This window comes from Podarcis tiliguerta (genome assembly GCF_965153285.1).
Source record: "Podarcis tiliguerta genome assembly, chromosome: 10".
Taxonomy (NCBI): domain Eukaryota; kingdom Metazoa; phylum Chordata; class Lepidosauria; order Squamata; family Lacertidae; genus Podarcis; species Podarcis tiliguerta.
The window spans coordinates 5763298-5778378 of record NC_139543.1 but is presented as its reverse complement, the minus strand read 5'-3'; the positions used below and the strand labels follow the sequence as shown (position 1 = coordinate 5778378).

Below are 15081 nucleotides of genomic sequence, written 5' to 3'. Positions count from 1 at the left end.
TTTTGCTGCAGTTCTGAACTTGCTTGTGCACAACATGCCGTGTTAGATACGTTCACTTCCAAGTAGTTTCCGCTCTTCAGAGCAGTGAAATTCAGGTTGCAGGAAGTAACTCCAATAAAGGTAGCGAAATTTCACATAGCTGTTGTATAACGCACTTTCATGACTTGACATCACCTGTCAAGATGAGGTTAGAGGGAGTCTCCCTCATCATAAGAGATTTAATAATTGTGATTTCAGGAGCACTGAACACCTCTAGCATTTGATTGTGACTAATCTCAAAAAGTGCCACCCAAGTGCTAGTTTCCTATCATTTCCCCATGCTGCAAATCAAAAGAAACCAATGGCATACATTGGGGGAGCCAATGTGGTGCCTTCTAAATGCTGTGGGACTACAACTCCCATTGGCCTCAGCCAGTGCAGCCAATTACAGAGGATGCTGGGAGCTGTAGTTCAACAAAACCACTGGAGAGCACCGCATTGGCTACCCCTGGCATACTTGACCCAGTATTTCCATACCAGATGATCAGTCCTGAGTCCCCTGTAATTTATAGGAAAGAGAATTTTCTTTGCTGTTCCTGATAAAGTACTGACTTTGAGAGATCTAAATCCACGGCTTAGTTTAATTCTGTTATTCTGTTCCTGTAGAACAGGGATGCAGAAGCTGTGGCCCTCAAGATGTTGTTGCATTCTGTCTCCCGTCAGCACCAGCCAGCACGGTCAATGGTCAGGGATTCTGAGAGTTGTAATCTGGCAACATCTGGAGGCCCACAGGTTTCCCAACCCTGCTGTAGAAGAAAGACTGGGTCCTGTTTTTCTTTTTCTTTGTAGAAATGTGTAGAAATGTATGTAGCTCTTGCAAAAGAACCAGGAATAGTGGCAGGTATGTGTGGTCTATTATCCACTGTCAGCATCAGGCTTATCCCTTTGGCATGTTTTGGTGTTCTATTCAGTGAAATAAATTCCCCCTTTTCTATTTGTATTCGCATCTATTACTGTAGTCCTCTGTTCTACAAGTATGCACCACCCATATGTTGGAATTTTGGATTCCAAAACACAAAGGGGAAGAAAGCTTGGGCTTTTCACTGGAATTTTTGCACTGAAAAAGGCTGCAGTCCTGTATGTATCTTCCTGTAAGAAAGCTCCATTGAGCACAATAAGTCTCGCTTCTAAACATGCATAGCATTACACTATAATTATATGTTTTACATGGTAGAAAGATGAATTACTCAGTATTTCATTGGGTACTTCCCATGTATCATGCTATGGCAGTCTGCACTTCTGTTCCCAGCTTAGAGACAGTTCCCGCATATGATTTCCTGTACCAGACACATGTTTCATATAGGACAAAATATATATATTTACAGTTGTTTATGAAGTACTACTACTTATTTTGCTGAAAGTACACAGCTTTAGAAGTTCAGCTTCACACACAGGAATATGTTCCATGTAAATATGGCATATATATCTCACGCAAAGTCTTAGGATTTTATCTTAGTCAAATGGTAATTGTAAATTGTCTCTATTGCTATGCTACCTAAGTGATTTGTTTGTCTTCTGTTTAGGCTCTGCATTTGCTAAAGCTAAACCAGAAAGTCCCTGGACATCTCTGACTAGAAAGGGGATTGTTAGAGTTGTTTTCTTCCCATTCTTCTTCAGGTGGTGGCTACAAGTGACATCAAAGGTTATTTTCTTCTGGCTCCTTGTCCTTTATCTTCTTCAAGGTATAACTGGATGACATTGTTAGTTTTTTTAAAATGCATTGATCAAAAAATGGACCAAATCTTATATTTCAGAGTTCTAATGATGCATTTCCATTTATATTTTTTAAACTCAAGTTTAAACTTTTGAGGTTACTTGAGGTAACCTCAAGTTACATCAAAAGTTAGAAGCTGCTATAAGGATGAAACTAAATTGCAGCAATTCCCAAAAATGTTAACTTCTAAGAAAAGAACTTCACAGTGTAAGAATAAAAAACGAAATTGAGAGAAGGATATCATTTTGGCACTCCACAGAAACATAATGAAATTAACAAAGGGAAATAGAAAGTTTAGTTTAAAGAACACACAGTATTTATTCTTGAGCTTAGACAGTGATTTCATATCACTAGAAAACTATATTAAAATGTATTCTATACTGACAGTTTCCTCACCACCTGTTTGAAATATGATAGTAGATAGTGTTATTATTCTACCCATGGCTATTTATTTTTTATTAAGTGTGGTAATACCTATACAGCAATATTTAAATTAAAATTGTTAAGAACATAAGGCCCTGTTGGGTCAAACCAAAGGTCCATTTAGTCCAGCGTTGCCAATCACATGCTTATGGTCAGCCAACATTGCCTACAGGACATAAGCACAATAGCTGCCTTCACAGTCATGTTTGTCAGGTATTTAGAGGAATACTGCCTCTGATACTGGTGATAAGATATAGCCACCATGTTGTAACTTTATAAGGGAGTTGCTTCAGCCCTCAGCAGTGGCCCTTGGCGGGGGGCATCACTTACCTAGACAGTAAGCTTGGGGTCTCTTGGTGCACTGACCTTGCCCCATCTCCATCCAGGTTAGCAGCAGTGATGCCAGTGGCAGGAGGCCACACAGCACACACTGTTCCTGACAGTCCCTTGATCATTAATTATCCACAATGCAGCACTGCAATAAATCAGTTACATTGGTACATTATTTCAGCTCCTTCAAAGGTACTAACTTGCCTAAAGGTACAAATTGAGGCACATATTAGATGTGCTGCATTGTATGCCTGTCCCATTCCTATTTTGTTGTGACTGTTACCGTGGTTTTAAATATATTTTCCAGTTGTCATCAGCAGACCTGAAAGCTTGTGCCAAACATTTTAGTTGTTTGTATGCAGTGTAGTATAATGTAATCTTGATGTATACTGATTATATTTAAAAGGTTTTGTCACAACAATATCGGAGAACATGTTAACTCTTCAAATAGAGCACTGTAGAAAAACCAAGCTTTTAAGATCAATTGATTTCAGTGAGAGTTTGCTCTATATTTAAATTTCCTGTATTGATTTTTTTTAATACTTTGGTTTGATCACATTTATTTCTGAGTTTAACAAAAATGACTTATTAACAGTATCATTGTTTAATTATGAATTATTGTTGCAGATTTAATTCTTCACTGGTTGTTTTCCCCCCATGTCTTTGAAAGTTGCTGCAGTAGTCTTGTTCTATACAGTAGAAGCCACACATAATATACCTCTGACTGAAGTAGTAGGTCCTGTATGGCTCATGTTGCTCCTTGGAACTGTGCACTGCCAGATTGTTTCAACAAGAACCCCTAAACCACCTCCAAGTACAGGAGGGAGAAGGCGAAGGTACAGTTTATTTTAACATAGTGAGCCTTTTATGCATGTGCTTACTTTTTATTTCAGAATCTAAACTACCGTATTTTTCGCTCTATAGGACACACTTTTTTTTTAAAATAATATTTTATTAAGGTTTTCCATAACATCACAAAAAAAGAAAAATACAAAAATAATAAAAGAAAAACAATTAAAAACAATTCAATTTTTAATAACATATCTTGCATTTGCTTGTTTCCCGGACCTCCCCACACCTCCCCTCTTTGTATTCCAATTCAATTTATTTGTTTAGCAAATCCTTCCCCTCTTTACTTTATCCTTATCTTGATCTTAATATATTATACCTTTGAATTTTCACCTGTTAACATTCCATTTTTACATATTCCTTCATACCATTATTACTAAAAACCCCTTAGTCTCAATCCAACATCCTTCTAGCATTCATTGATTTTATAATATTTCTGTAGATAGTCTTTAAATTTCTTCCAATCTTCTTCCACCAACTTTTCTCCCTGGTAGGGCACACTTTTTCCCTTCTAAAAAGTAAGGGAAAATGTGTGTGTGTCTTATGGAGCGAATGCAGGCTGCGCGGCTAAGCCCAAAGCCAGAACAGGGAGACGGAGTGCTTCGCAGTGCTCCGACTCGCTGTTCTAGCTTGGGATTAGCTGCGCAAAGCCTCCGCAGGGCAGCGGGTGAAGGCACCCCGCTGCCCTGCGGAGGCTTCAAAGGCTGTCCCCGAAGCCAGAACTGCGCAGCGCTCCGTCTCGCTGTTCTAGCTTGGGGATGGCTGCGGAAGCTTCAAAGACTATCCCCGAAGCCAGAACAGCAAGAGGCTATCCCAGAAGCCAGATCCCTCTTGCTATTCTGGCTTCTGGGGTTCAGAATTTTTTTCTTCTTGTTACCTCCCCCCAACTTGGTGCGTCTTATTGTCCGGTGCGTCCTATAGAGCGAAAAATACGGTATTTTTTGAAAAAGGCTTAAAATCTGACTTTATGCATTATTTAATAAATGGTGGGGGGTTGGGGTATTCTTGTTCTGCTAAGTTCCTTTTATTTGTGTTTGACCTCATGAAATTTCACTGCTATAAATACAGTTGTGAATTTTTTTTAACTGCACCCACTCTTATTGGTATCAACACAATAGAACTAACTAATGGGGTGCAGGAAGCTATTAGTGATTAGTCAAAAGTGTTAAATGCATAATGTGCTCATATTTTTGTTTTTTCTGGACTGGTGGTGTCTAGCTCAGAGGGATGATTTTTGTGCTGACGAAAATATAACTTTTCTCATGTACAATAACAAACTGTCTGTTAAGCCCAGGCAGTGGCTGAACTCAAATCTCTTTGCATGCTTACAAGAACGCTGACCGTGTTGTAGTGCTAGCGAATGACACTTACAAGATGCCTTCCACTTTTAATCTCTTCTGATGAAGGAAATTAAGGAAAGCAGCACATTTGGAAGTACATAGGGAAGGAGATGGCTCTAGTACCACAGATAACACACAGGAAGGAACAGTGCAGAGCTACGGTACAAGCACCTCTTACAGTATTGGCGCTGTCTTCAGAGATATCTGGCATGCTGCTTTCTTTTTATCGGGGTTTGTATTTTATTCAAGGCTTTGTTTGTCTTAAAGATGCACTATCCTTTTTCTGACAAAGTAATTGTTCATCTGTACTGCTGACATCCTTCTGTACATCCAGCTAGCTTTAGTATAACCCTGTCAAAGTATTCCGGCACCTGTGGCTGTGTTCTTCTGACTTTGGCAAATGAAGACAACTTTTCTGATAAATGCCAAGTGGATATATAGAAACTGATTATTTAGGTGGAAAATATTGTGCAACCATTGCCAAAGGGCCAGAAAAGGTAATAAATAAATAAAAATCAGGTTCTTCTAAAGTTGCTAGTTGTCTTGCAGTGTAGGTTTCCATATTCTGATATTGTAGTTTCAGTTCATTAATGCAGTGGTCTTCAGCCATTCCAGATCTGGGCTCATCTTTCGTCTCAGCCTGCAATATAGACCCTACTTTTAGGGATTCTCCCCTCCTGATTTTATGTGTTGGTGGTTTGCAGTAGTGAGGGAGAGAGTTAATACAGTGGTACCTTGGGTTAAGTACTTAATTCATTCTGGAGGTCCGTTCTTAGCCTGAAACTGTTCTTAACCTGAAGCACCACTTTAGCTAATGGGGCCTCCCACTGCCCCGCACGGTTTCTGTTCTCATCCTGAAGCAAAGTTCTTAACCCGAGGTAATATTTCTGGGTTAGCGGAATCTGTAACCTGAAGCGTATGTAACCCGAGGTACCACTGTATTACGTTTGTTCCAAGTATAAGGGCTGGTACAGTGGTACCTCGGGTTATGAACTTAATTCATTCCAGAGGTCTGTACTTAACCCGAAACCGTTCTTAACCTGAGGCGCGCTTTCGCTAATGGGGCCTCCTGCTGCTGCCATGCCACCAGCGCCCGATTTCTGCTCTCATCCTGGGGCAAAGTTCTCAACCCTGTTAAAAACATTTATCTTTAGGCAAGCTTGTCAAGACATGTTGAATGTTGGCATGTGTTTTAATCTGGTTTTAGCTTATTGTTGATTTTAATTATTTTTGAAGGTTTTACATTGTTGTTCTTACTGGGGTTTTTTTACTGATAATTTCATTTTTTATCCTTTTTGCAAGCCACTTTGATTTTTTTTTTTTAAAAAACCACCACCACCAAATGGTATATAAATTGTATGACATAAATAAACTTTAGAGTGGGTCATTGAAGCAGTTGTGGGTCATGTGCCATCTACTGAAGACCTATGCAGTAGTGAAATGATGCCGTCTATGACTGACTAGCAAGCAAAAGCAACAAAGGTGTTTGCTCCAATTAGATTACAAAAAAAGCTAAGGTTTGTTGATTGGTGTAATATATGTAGCTTTAAAAGCTATTAAATCCTGCAGATGTAAATTATCATATAGCCTGCTTTTTAACTATGCATCTGGCCAAACAATGATGTTTAGTTTCCTTAAAATTTGTTCCAAACGGTTGAGAAACAATTATATTAATGCACTTGTATTAAGCAGTCGGAAAAAAGGATAGTGCAGCTTCCTACATCTACATGTTTTACATTTTATGTGTTCAGCATATTATTACACTAACATGTGTCACACTGATGCTCTTATATGATTATGCTGTTTTCTATAAACTAAAATTATGGCCTATAATCATCACATGTTGCTTCTGGCAGGCCATTTAAGCACATCAAGGCAATAGAGGTCCCATCCCTCTTTAATTTTAAAAACACATTTCTGCCTTAGCTCGTGCTTCAGCTCAATTATTACAATTTTAATTCTGCCCTAATTTTTCAGTTGCATTTTCATCCTCTATTTTAATGTTTTGATTATGTATTGTATTTCAATATTCTTGTGTAGAAATGTTTCTAATAAATTCTACACAATGGAATTTATCTTTCACTGTAAAGAAGTTTGCAAGGTATGGAAATCTTTCATATTTAAATACATTTTGGCTGTGCTCTGTGTTCAGAGCAATATTCATGACTTCCAAAGCAATTACATGCATCATCTACGATACAAAAATAGCATTTTGAAAAAAAAATCCCTTCCTTCCCCAAGACTCAGAGTCCTGGTCAAATTCTTTGCATGTAAACTGGATTATTTTTATTTAAAGAGATGTGGTACAGCTTTTATACCCTAATGGAGGAAATTCAAAGCTGTAAACTTAATTTTGTTTTGTAGGAAATGTTGCAAAACATGGAGAGTTTGGGTTGTTTAAAAAGCTATACATTATTATGTATTTGATGTAGTAAGCTTGAAGCTCCCATGTGAAAATGCTTGGACGGCTGACTTTAGCATCAGTGAATTTAAACAGAACTCTAAATATGCTCTATTTTTTTTGAGAAGCATTGAAAAAGAAGCTAGAATATGACACAGTGAGAAAATTTGTTTGTAGAGAGAAAGCTAATCCAATAATATTGAAGTCATGAGATTGTTTCCAGTTAAACAATTGTTATTTGAAGCTATCCTTCACAAAGTCAAAGTGCTTTGACTGAAGGCTCTGTTCAATGTTAAATATGGCAACTCATTGATACTTTTCTTTAGAAGAGCCTGTTTGTAGTGGTAGATCACAGCAGAACTTGGTTTTTGAAGCTTCATGGTGTTGTTCCTCCTTGTCTTACTGCTAGTGCTTCAGTACAGTGGTGCCTCGCAAGACGAAATTAATTCGTACTGCGAGTTTTTTCGTCTTGTGAATTTTTTCGTCTTGCGAAGCACCACTGTGCATTGACGGTTTCCCATAGGAATGCATTGGCGGTTTTAAAAAAAAAGGCGCAAGACGTTTCGTCTTGCGAAGCAAGCCCATAGGGAAATCCGTCTTGCGAAGCAACTCAAAAAATGAAAAACTCTTTTGTCTTGCGAGTTTTTCGTCTTCCGAGGCATTTGTCTTGCGAGGTACCACTGTATTAGGTGGAACAAATTACAGTAGAAATAATATGATTAGCTTTTCTCCTTTTGCATATGTGGAAGTACAAGTTTCAGGTATTTGCTGAGCAATCTTACCATATTTTATCTGCCCTGAATCTTCCAACATTCAACTTCATTCCACAAGTTTTAGTGTTCGGCTTGAGGGAGAAAAGATTTGCTTTATCCACTTTCTCTCTGCCATGCTTAATTGTATAAACTTCAATCATGTCACATCTTCTTACCTTTTCCCTAAAAAAACCCCAAATGCTGTAACCTTTCCTCATAGGGGAGCTCTAACTTCTAGTTTTAAACAAAATGCACATTTGTTTCCCTGAGTGGCGAGAAGTTCCAGGGAAACCACATTTAGCTGGCTTTGATTTTCTTTGGAAAAAAGTCTCATTGGAGGCTTAAGGTATTCCTGTAATATTTAAGTTTCTTAAATATATATATATATATATATACAGGATGAGCTTAAGGCTCCTACAAACAGCAAATTCCGCTGTCCGACATCAGATGTTGAGATAGGTAAAGGTAAAGGGTAAATGGACGCCTGACCATTAGGTCCGGTCGTGACCGACTCTGGGGTTGCGGCGCTCATCTCGCTTTATTGGCCGAGGGAGCCGGTGTACAGCTTCTGGGTCATGTGGCCAGCATGACTAAGCCGCTTCTGGCGAACCAGAGCAGCACACGGAAACGCCGTTTACCTTCCCGCTGGAGTGGTACCTATTTATCTACTTGCACTTTGACGTGCTTTCAAACTGCTAGGTGGGCAGGAGCAGGGACCGAGCAACGGGAGCTCACCCCGTCACGGGGATTCGAACCACCGACCTTCTGATCGGCAAGTCCTAGGCTCTGTGGTTTAACCCACAGCACCACCCGCATCCCAATGTTGAGATACAGTCCCTCAAAAGAGACTTTGCAGATCACAAAGCTTATAATTTCACCTCTTCCCCCAGTCCTACATAAAAAATGCAGCTGCTGTTCCCTCTTTCTTGCTGGAGCAGGATAGTAAGGGTGAGGCACGTTCTCTAACCATCTTTTAGCTTTCTTGACTATTTTCGTGCAAACTCCCCAACAACAGAAGTGCCTAGCAACTTTGCCTGCTGACCATTGAGGCAATTTATGCAATTGTTCTGGCCCTCATTGCCGCCCTTTCTGTCAAAATTCCTTTGCGGTAACCAAATGACTATCTTGGAAAAATATTGTTGCGCGCATCTGAATCACTGAGCTACGAAAGACTCCTGGGGCTCCAGCACTTACCCAGGATTTTGTTTCCTTGGAATGAAGGTCAATTGAGACTGGTATCTTTATGATTTTCTTATATGTGTCTTTATTTACACATATATACTACCTGAGAATGAGGTGGGGGGGCTCACAGCTTTAACACTCCAGCAGATCTTGCCTCCCCATTCGGTTCCCAGGGAGAAGCCATAGTTTTGGGTCCAGCACAGAGCAATGCAGGCCTCTTCCAACTTTGGTCAAAACCCAAACACATCCACTGTTGGCCTGTTGTTCTCCATCCTAGGGTGACCTGGCATCCAGTAAAGTGAAGTGGCAAATGGCTACCCGTTCCTCTCTAAGATGCTGATGATGGGTGCTTAGCTGAGTCAAAAAAGGTAAAGGTACCCCTGCCCGTACGGGCCAGTCGTGTCTGACTCTAGGGTTGTGCGCCCATCTCACTTAAGAGGCCGGGGGCCAGCGCTGTCCGGAGACACTTCCGGGTCACATGGCCAGCGTGACGAAGCTGCTCTGGCGAGCCAGAGCCACACACGGAAACGCCGTTTACCTTCCCGCTATAAAGCAGTACCTATTTATCTACTTGCACTTAGGGTGCTTTCGAACTGCTAGGTGGGCAGGAGCTGGGACCGAACGATGGGAGCTCACCCCGCCGTGGGGATTCGAACCGCCGACCATATGCTTGGCAAGCCCTAGGCACTGAGGTTTTACCCACAGCGCCACCCGCATCCCATGAGTACCCGCTTAGCTGAGTAGCTATTACCATAACAAAGGAACTGGTTTAACTGGTTCACCAAGTTTCCTCCTACAGATTCTAACGTAATGGGTACAGGATCAGAGGCCTGGAAGCCTGACCTCCCCACAAGGTTTCGCACTCCCCCATGTAGAGCTGCTACTCAAGAGAAAGCCAGATTGTATTAGATTTTCATAAGAGATTAGATTATGGCAAAAAGGTAGTTTAATTCTCTGCTTTGTTGAATGTACTTTGCTTCTTTTTTAATATAGTGGCTTCCTTTCCAGTTCATTGACCACAAGCATTAACAAATTAAGGGTGTGTTTGTTTTGTTGACTTCTTTTGTTCTTTGTTCTGGGTTATGTTCTACCTATAGACTTGAAATAGAGGATATTTTTAAAACAGTGGATGTTTCAGATTCTTTCTCTTTTGAATCCCTTTCGTGTGTGCGTACATGCAGATTAGCATTAAAAGGTGTGGCTGTCCTTAAGAACCTCAGCTTCTCATAGCTGTGACCTTTTTAACACTGTGATCTGAGGGATTAATTCAAACATATATACTTTGTATTTAGTTTCTACTTTACTGATACCCACATCTTACCTTCTTGCTTCAATATTTGATCCAAATTAATTGGTGGACTGAGGCCCAATAGGCAGTGCTGAAAGCTGGTTGGCTGAAAACTAGAATGTGCGGAAGAGTCCCAGGTCTCAAGTTCCCAGTTTGTCTTCTGTATGAAGAAGATAGGTCTGAAGAGTCTCTTTGACGCTGCCATAAGGGCAGAGTTGACAAGGACTGTGTTTTATCTCCCTGTTACCTTGGGAATCAGTTTCCTCCTGAGGGCACAAGCAGGGCTGTGCAAAGCTGGTAATAGGCCCAGGTCTGATGGGAAATGTGGGCCCCATTTCAATAATCTTTACCAAAAGGCCCCCCTTTGCCTCTACCAGGGGGACTTGGTCTCCTCAAAATCATAGGCCCATGCCAATTGGCCCACCTGCCCTCTCCTCACCTCCATTCTGGCCTAGGCACATGCACAGTACTGTAAAATATTTATGCAACCACACAGTGGTGAAAGCAAGAGATTTTACTTTCCCTTCCAAGGATGCCATTCGCAGCAATGCTGTTCACTACTACCATCAAGAGGTGTCTTCTCCCCACCTCGTAGACCATAATTATTAAATATAATAATAGCATTTTATTTATATCCTGCCCTCCCCTGCCAAAGCCGTGCAGAATATACAGTCAAATCAAGGACCAATGAAACAAAACACAGAATAAGCAAAATAAAGTAACTTAGCTGGTATAAAATAAGCAGCGTGTTCCAAGCCACTTGGAGTTATTATGTGTCTTTTGTGTATCTGTTCTCTTTTGTGATGCGTTTTATCACCTTCATCTAGCCTTCTGTTGAGATTCTGCTGCTTAGAGAGGCCTTATACTCTACTATTGCTTTAAGTAGTACATAGAAATAAATTTATAGAGGAATAAGGTACAATTAGCCATGGATGGTTCAAAATGACATGTTTTCAAGGGGGAACCATCACAGTCATTATTATTTTGTTGCTCTGACAAAGTTCTGACTTGCTTTGTTCATGGCCATATCCAAACCTATCGCCTTCAAGACTAGCAGTTGACTTTGGCAGATTTATATATCCCGAATTAGTGATTCTTTGGGGGAACTTGGTAGATTAAAATGTATCATCTGTTCATATGTGAAATGTTGCATGCAGGTTTCTGTTCTTCTACAGCATAGAAATTTGGGAGACAAGATACGGAGGAACTGTAATGCAAACAATTATTTTATGTATATGTTTAACTCTAGAGCAAAGAAAGCAAAGAATTCAATAGACAAGTCAACAGAGACTGACAATGGGTATGTCTCGCTTGATGGAAAAAAGACCGGTAAAAACAATGAAGATGTTTTACAATCCCAGGAGCCGCAGTGTGAAGTTATCAGATCAGAAGAGACATGCTGGAGCACAGGAGCTGTCAGAAATTCATTCAGTAATACAAATCATCACAAAGTGAGTGTCTCATTTCTTCTAGAATATTTTTATAGTTCAGCATCAATATTTTCATATTATGAGAATGCAAGAATTCCCATGCTGGGCTAAGACAAAAAGGCCACCTCACCCAATGTTTTTTCCCTCCCTACCTCTCTCGCATGCATTTTAGATGATCAGATCTCATATGAATAGGCTGAAATATAAACAAGTCTTTTGCTCGCAAACACAACCCCTTTATATTTATAGGAGTCAGCAAAAAACAACGAAATCTTCCATTACCTGTAGCGTCACAATTATTGGTTAACAGCTTTGGAATTAGCCAGGATACTAAATCATAGGCTGAAGTTAGTCTAATATCCTGGCTTGCTGCAAACCTTTTAACTATTAGGTCCGCTTAGGGACATTAAGGAAAATATTGTGGGAAATATAAGGGGGATCTTCTAAGCACAGGCAGGAAATATTAGCCAAGGATTTTTGTCACACCCAATTTCTTTGATTTTTTACTTTTCCGGTCTAGGGTGTTGACTTTACACAGAACCTTTTGTGCAAAGTAAAAGTCACCCCACTGCAACACTAGAGTTGTGGTTTGTGAAAACACAGCCTTTTAATCTTAGACCATACAGGATTTACCTCCAGTCTTAGACCTGTGATGTTTAGCACTAAGTTCAGAGAAAAAATATCCCTCTCACTGCTTTTTACAGAGGATCTCTAAAGAACTGGTTAGGAATTTTATCTCCTGATTGGAAGATAAAGTGCTCCTTCTGCTCTTTAGAGGTTGCAACCCAGGCAGAGTACTTTACTTGCCAATCAGGTTGGGAGAAAAAGAGAATGGGCAGTTCACACAGCATCCTTGGCCAGATGTCCCTGCTAGCCCATAGCAAACTCCTTGCTGTACAAGCTTGTCTCTCCAAGAAGTCTTCTTAAGTCCCTTGACTTAAGTCTTCAAGGGACTTGATTGACCTCTCTTCAGACAGTGCCTTGCGAAACTGTGGAACATGCTACACAAGATGTAGGAATTTAGAAATGTCTAGAACCCACAAGCTCATAACAATACAGAAGATACTTGTTAGGTTGGCTAACCATGTACTCTGAATTTTTTCCTGCAATTCTTCAGTAAGCAGTGTGCAGATGACCTTGTTGCACAATAACAGCACTATGGTGATGGTGGAGGAAATATTATGTCTGATTTTACGATTATAAAGATGTATAGAGAATAATTGTAATACATGCAAAGTGGAATTATGTTACATTTGAAGTAAAAAAATAGTTTTTACTAACACCCAATTCTCAATTGATCTAGGATAATCACAGAGCAGTGACAAATGTATCTGATGAAGTTTCAAGCGAAGAGGGACCAGAAGCAGGATATCCCTTGCGCCGTAATGCGGAACGTGCTTCCAGTGACTGCACATTTCGGAATAGGAAATCCCATCATTATAAGAAACATTACCCTGTGGAGGTATGCTCTTGCAATGATCTCAAACAAACTTTCATGAAAGCAGTAAGATATATAATTGGAAAAATTATTTCCCATCTATAACAGCTTCCCTGTTTAGTGAGTTGATATTCTTAAAAGGGGGGGGGGCCCTCAGCCAAGTGGGTGACTGTCACGGATAGGCCAATTCAGGTTGCAAAATTGACTTTCTAGAGATATTCTCTTGGTGTCAGCTCCTTCTTTTTGTTGGGTGGTTGTAGTACAAGAATGTGTATGGCTGTTCTACACTGGTGTAGAAGCCATAGCATGAGTTGTGCTAACCCCCCCCCCCAACAACAACAACCAAGGGGGAACAAGGACAGAGCTAAGTGGCAATATTAGAGCAAGGAATAAGACGTCCCATTGGGCTAACAAACCCAGTGCTTTGTTATGTTTGTTAGAGTTTGTAATAAAGGTATAAAGCTGGAAAATTATCAGAAGACATACTATTTTAGAAATATAAACATCACTAATTCTAAATACCAAATGTCTGTTTTTGCATGGCAAAAAGGCTTTATTTTTACAAAAGGGCCTCTAGGTATGTTTTTGATTTTTAATTCAAGTTGGCTATCAACTGAATGTTTAAAACAGACTAATGTTTGGCATTATATGAGTATGAAGAAATTTCTAGAGGTTATGATGGCCTGGGGTCCCAGAGGAATAACAAGCAGACACAGGCTTTGACTGAAAACTATTTCTTTATTGGCACAACTGTACCAAGGGAGAGTCTCCTGAAAAATCAAAGGGAGACTGCAACATGGCACAAATAAGCAGTGTTCTTAAACATTTTTGTGCTACACATGTGATTACTATTAACCTATCATAGGCTTACAGTAAGACATCCTATAGCAGTTACAACCTACTTCATCAAATCTAAGCCAATCAGAAATCTTTTAACTCCTCTGAATAGACCTCCCCAACATGATTAAATATAATTATTCTTAAATGTCCTTCTTTATTAACTTCTGATTATCTTATTCACTTGCTGTCCATTGTTTTATTCAGCAAACTGTGATTTCTTGCATTCCTTTAGCATACCAGAGTACTGGTTGTTATGGTTGTTATCCTTGCATTCTTCCAGCGTACCAGACTACTGGTTCCAATAAATATTGTCTACAGACATTTTTTTCTTCTGTTGGAAAGGGTTTAGCTAAAGTTCCCACTCCCATGCCAAGCTACAAAACAGATCCAAACAGGAATCTGGAATAAGAAGCAAATGCAGTTTTAGGAAAAAATGAGTTTATTATTGAAACAAGAAAAAAAACATGTTCTCCTTAAAATTTGCAATGTCTGTCTTTCAGGATATCCCTAAATCAGGCACTAGTTGCAGTTCGCGATGTTCAAGTTCCAGACAAGATTCTGAGAGTACAAGACCCGAGTCTGAGACAGAAGATGTATTGTGGGAGGACCTTTTGCATTGTGCAGAGTGCCGCTCCTCTTGCACCAGTGAGACAGATGTGGAAAACTCTCAAGTTAACACATGTATAAAGAAAGAGTACAGAGATGACCCATTTCACCAGGTAAGTGGGAAAAGACCACATTGTGTATCCTACCAAATCTATTGTGAGTTAGAACCAGTGTGGTGTAGTGGTTAAGAGCGGTAGACTCGTAATCTGGGGAACCGGGTTCGCGTCTCCGCTCCTCCACATGCAGCTGCTGGGTGACCTTGGACTAGTCACACTTCCCTGAAGTCTCTCAGCCCCACTCACCTCACAGAGTATTTGTTGTGGGGGAGGAAGGGAAAGGAGATTGTTAGCCGCTTTGAGACTCTTCAGGTAGTGATAAAACGGGATATTTTAACTGGTTTTAACCTTTAAAGCCCTATACGGCCTAGGACCCTCGTACCTATGGGACCG

The 15081-nt window shown here is 40.2% G+C and overlaps 1 protein-coding gene across 11 annotated transcripts in view; it reads left to right on the top strand.

The window, feature by feature from the left end:
- The window catches only part of PHTF2 (putative homeodomain transcription factor 2), a 65032-nt gene that overhangs the window by 33750 nt on the left and 16201 nt on the right, over positions 1–15081 (top strand). For 9 of the 11 annotated variants that reach the window (XM_083399630.1, XM_083399622.1, XM_083399628.1 and 6 more), the window contains 6 exons: positions 1563–1721; positions 3177–3342; positions 4762–4926; positions 11568–11769; positions 13052–13210; positions 14527–14745. In XM_083399630.1, the coding sequence (XP_083255756.1) occupies positions 1563–1721; positions 3177–3342; positions 4762–4926; positions 11568–11769; positions 13052–13210; positions 14527–14745 (1070 nt within the window). The remainder of the gene's footprint in view (positions 1–1562; positions 1722–3176; positions 3343–4761; positions 4927–11567; positions 11770–13051; positions 13211–14526; positions 14746–15081) is intronic. The other 2 variants (XM_083399624.1, XM_083399623.1) reach the window with 1 other exon arrangement.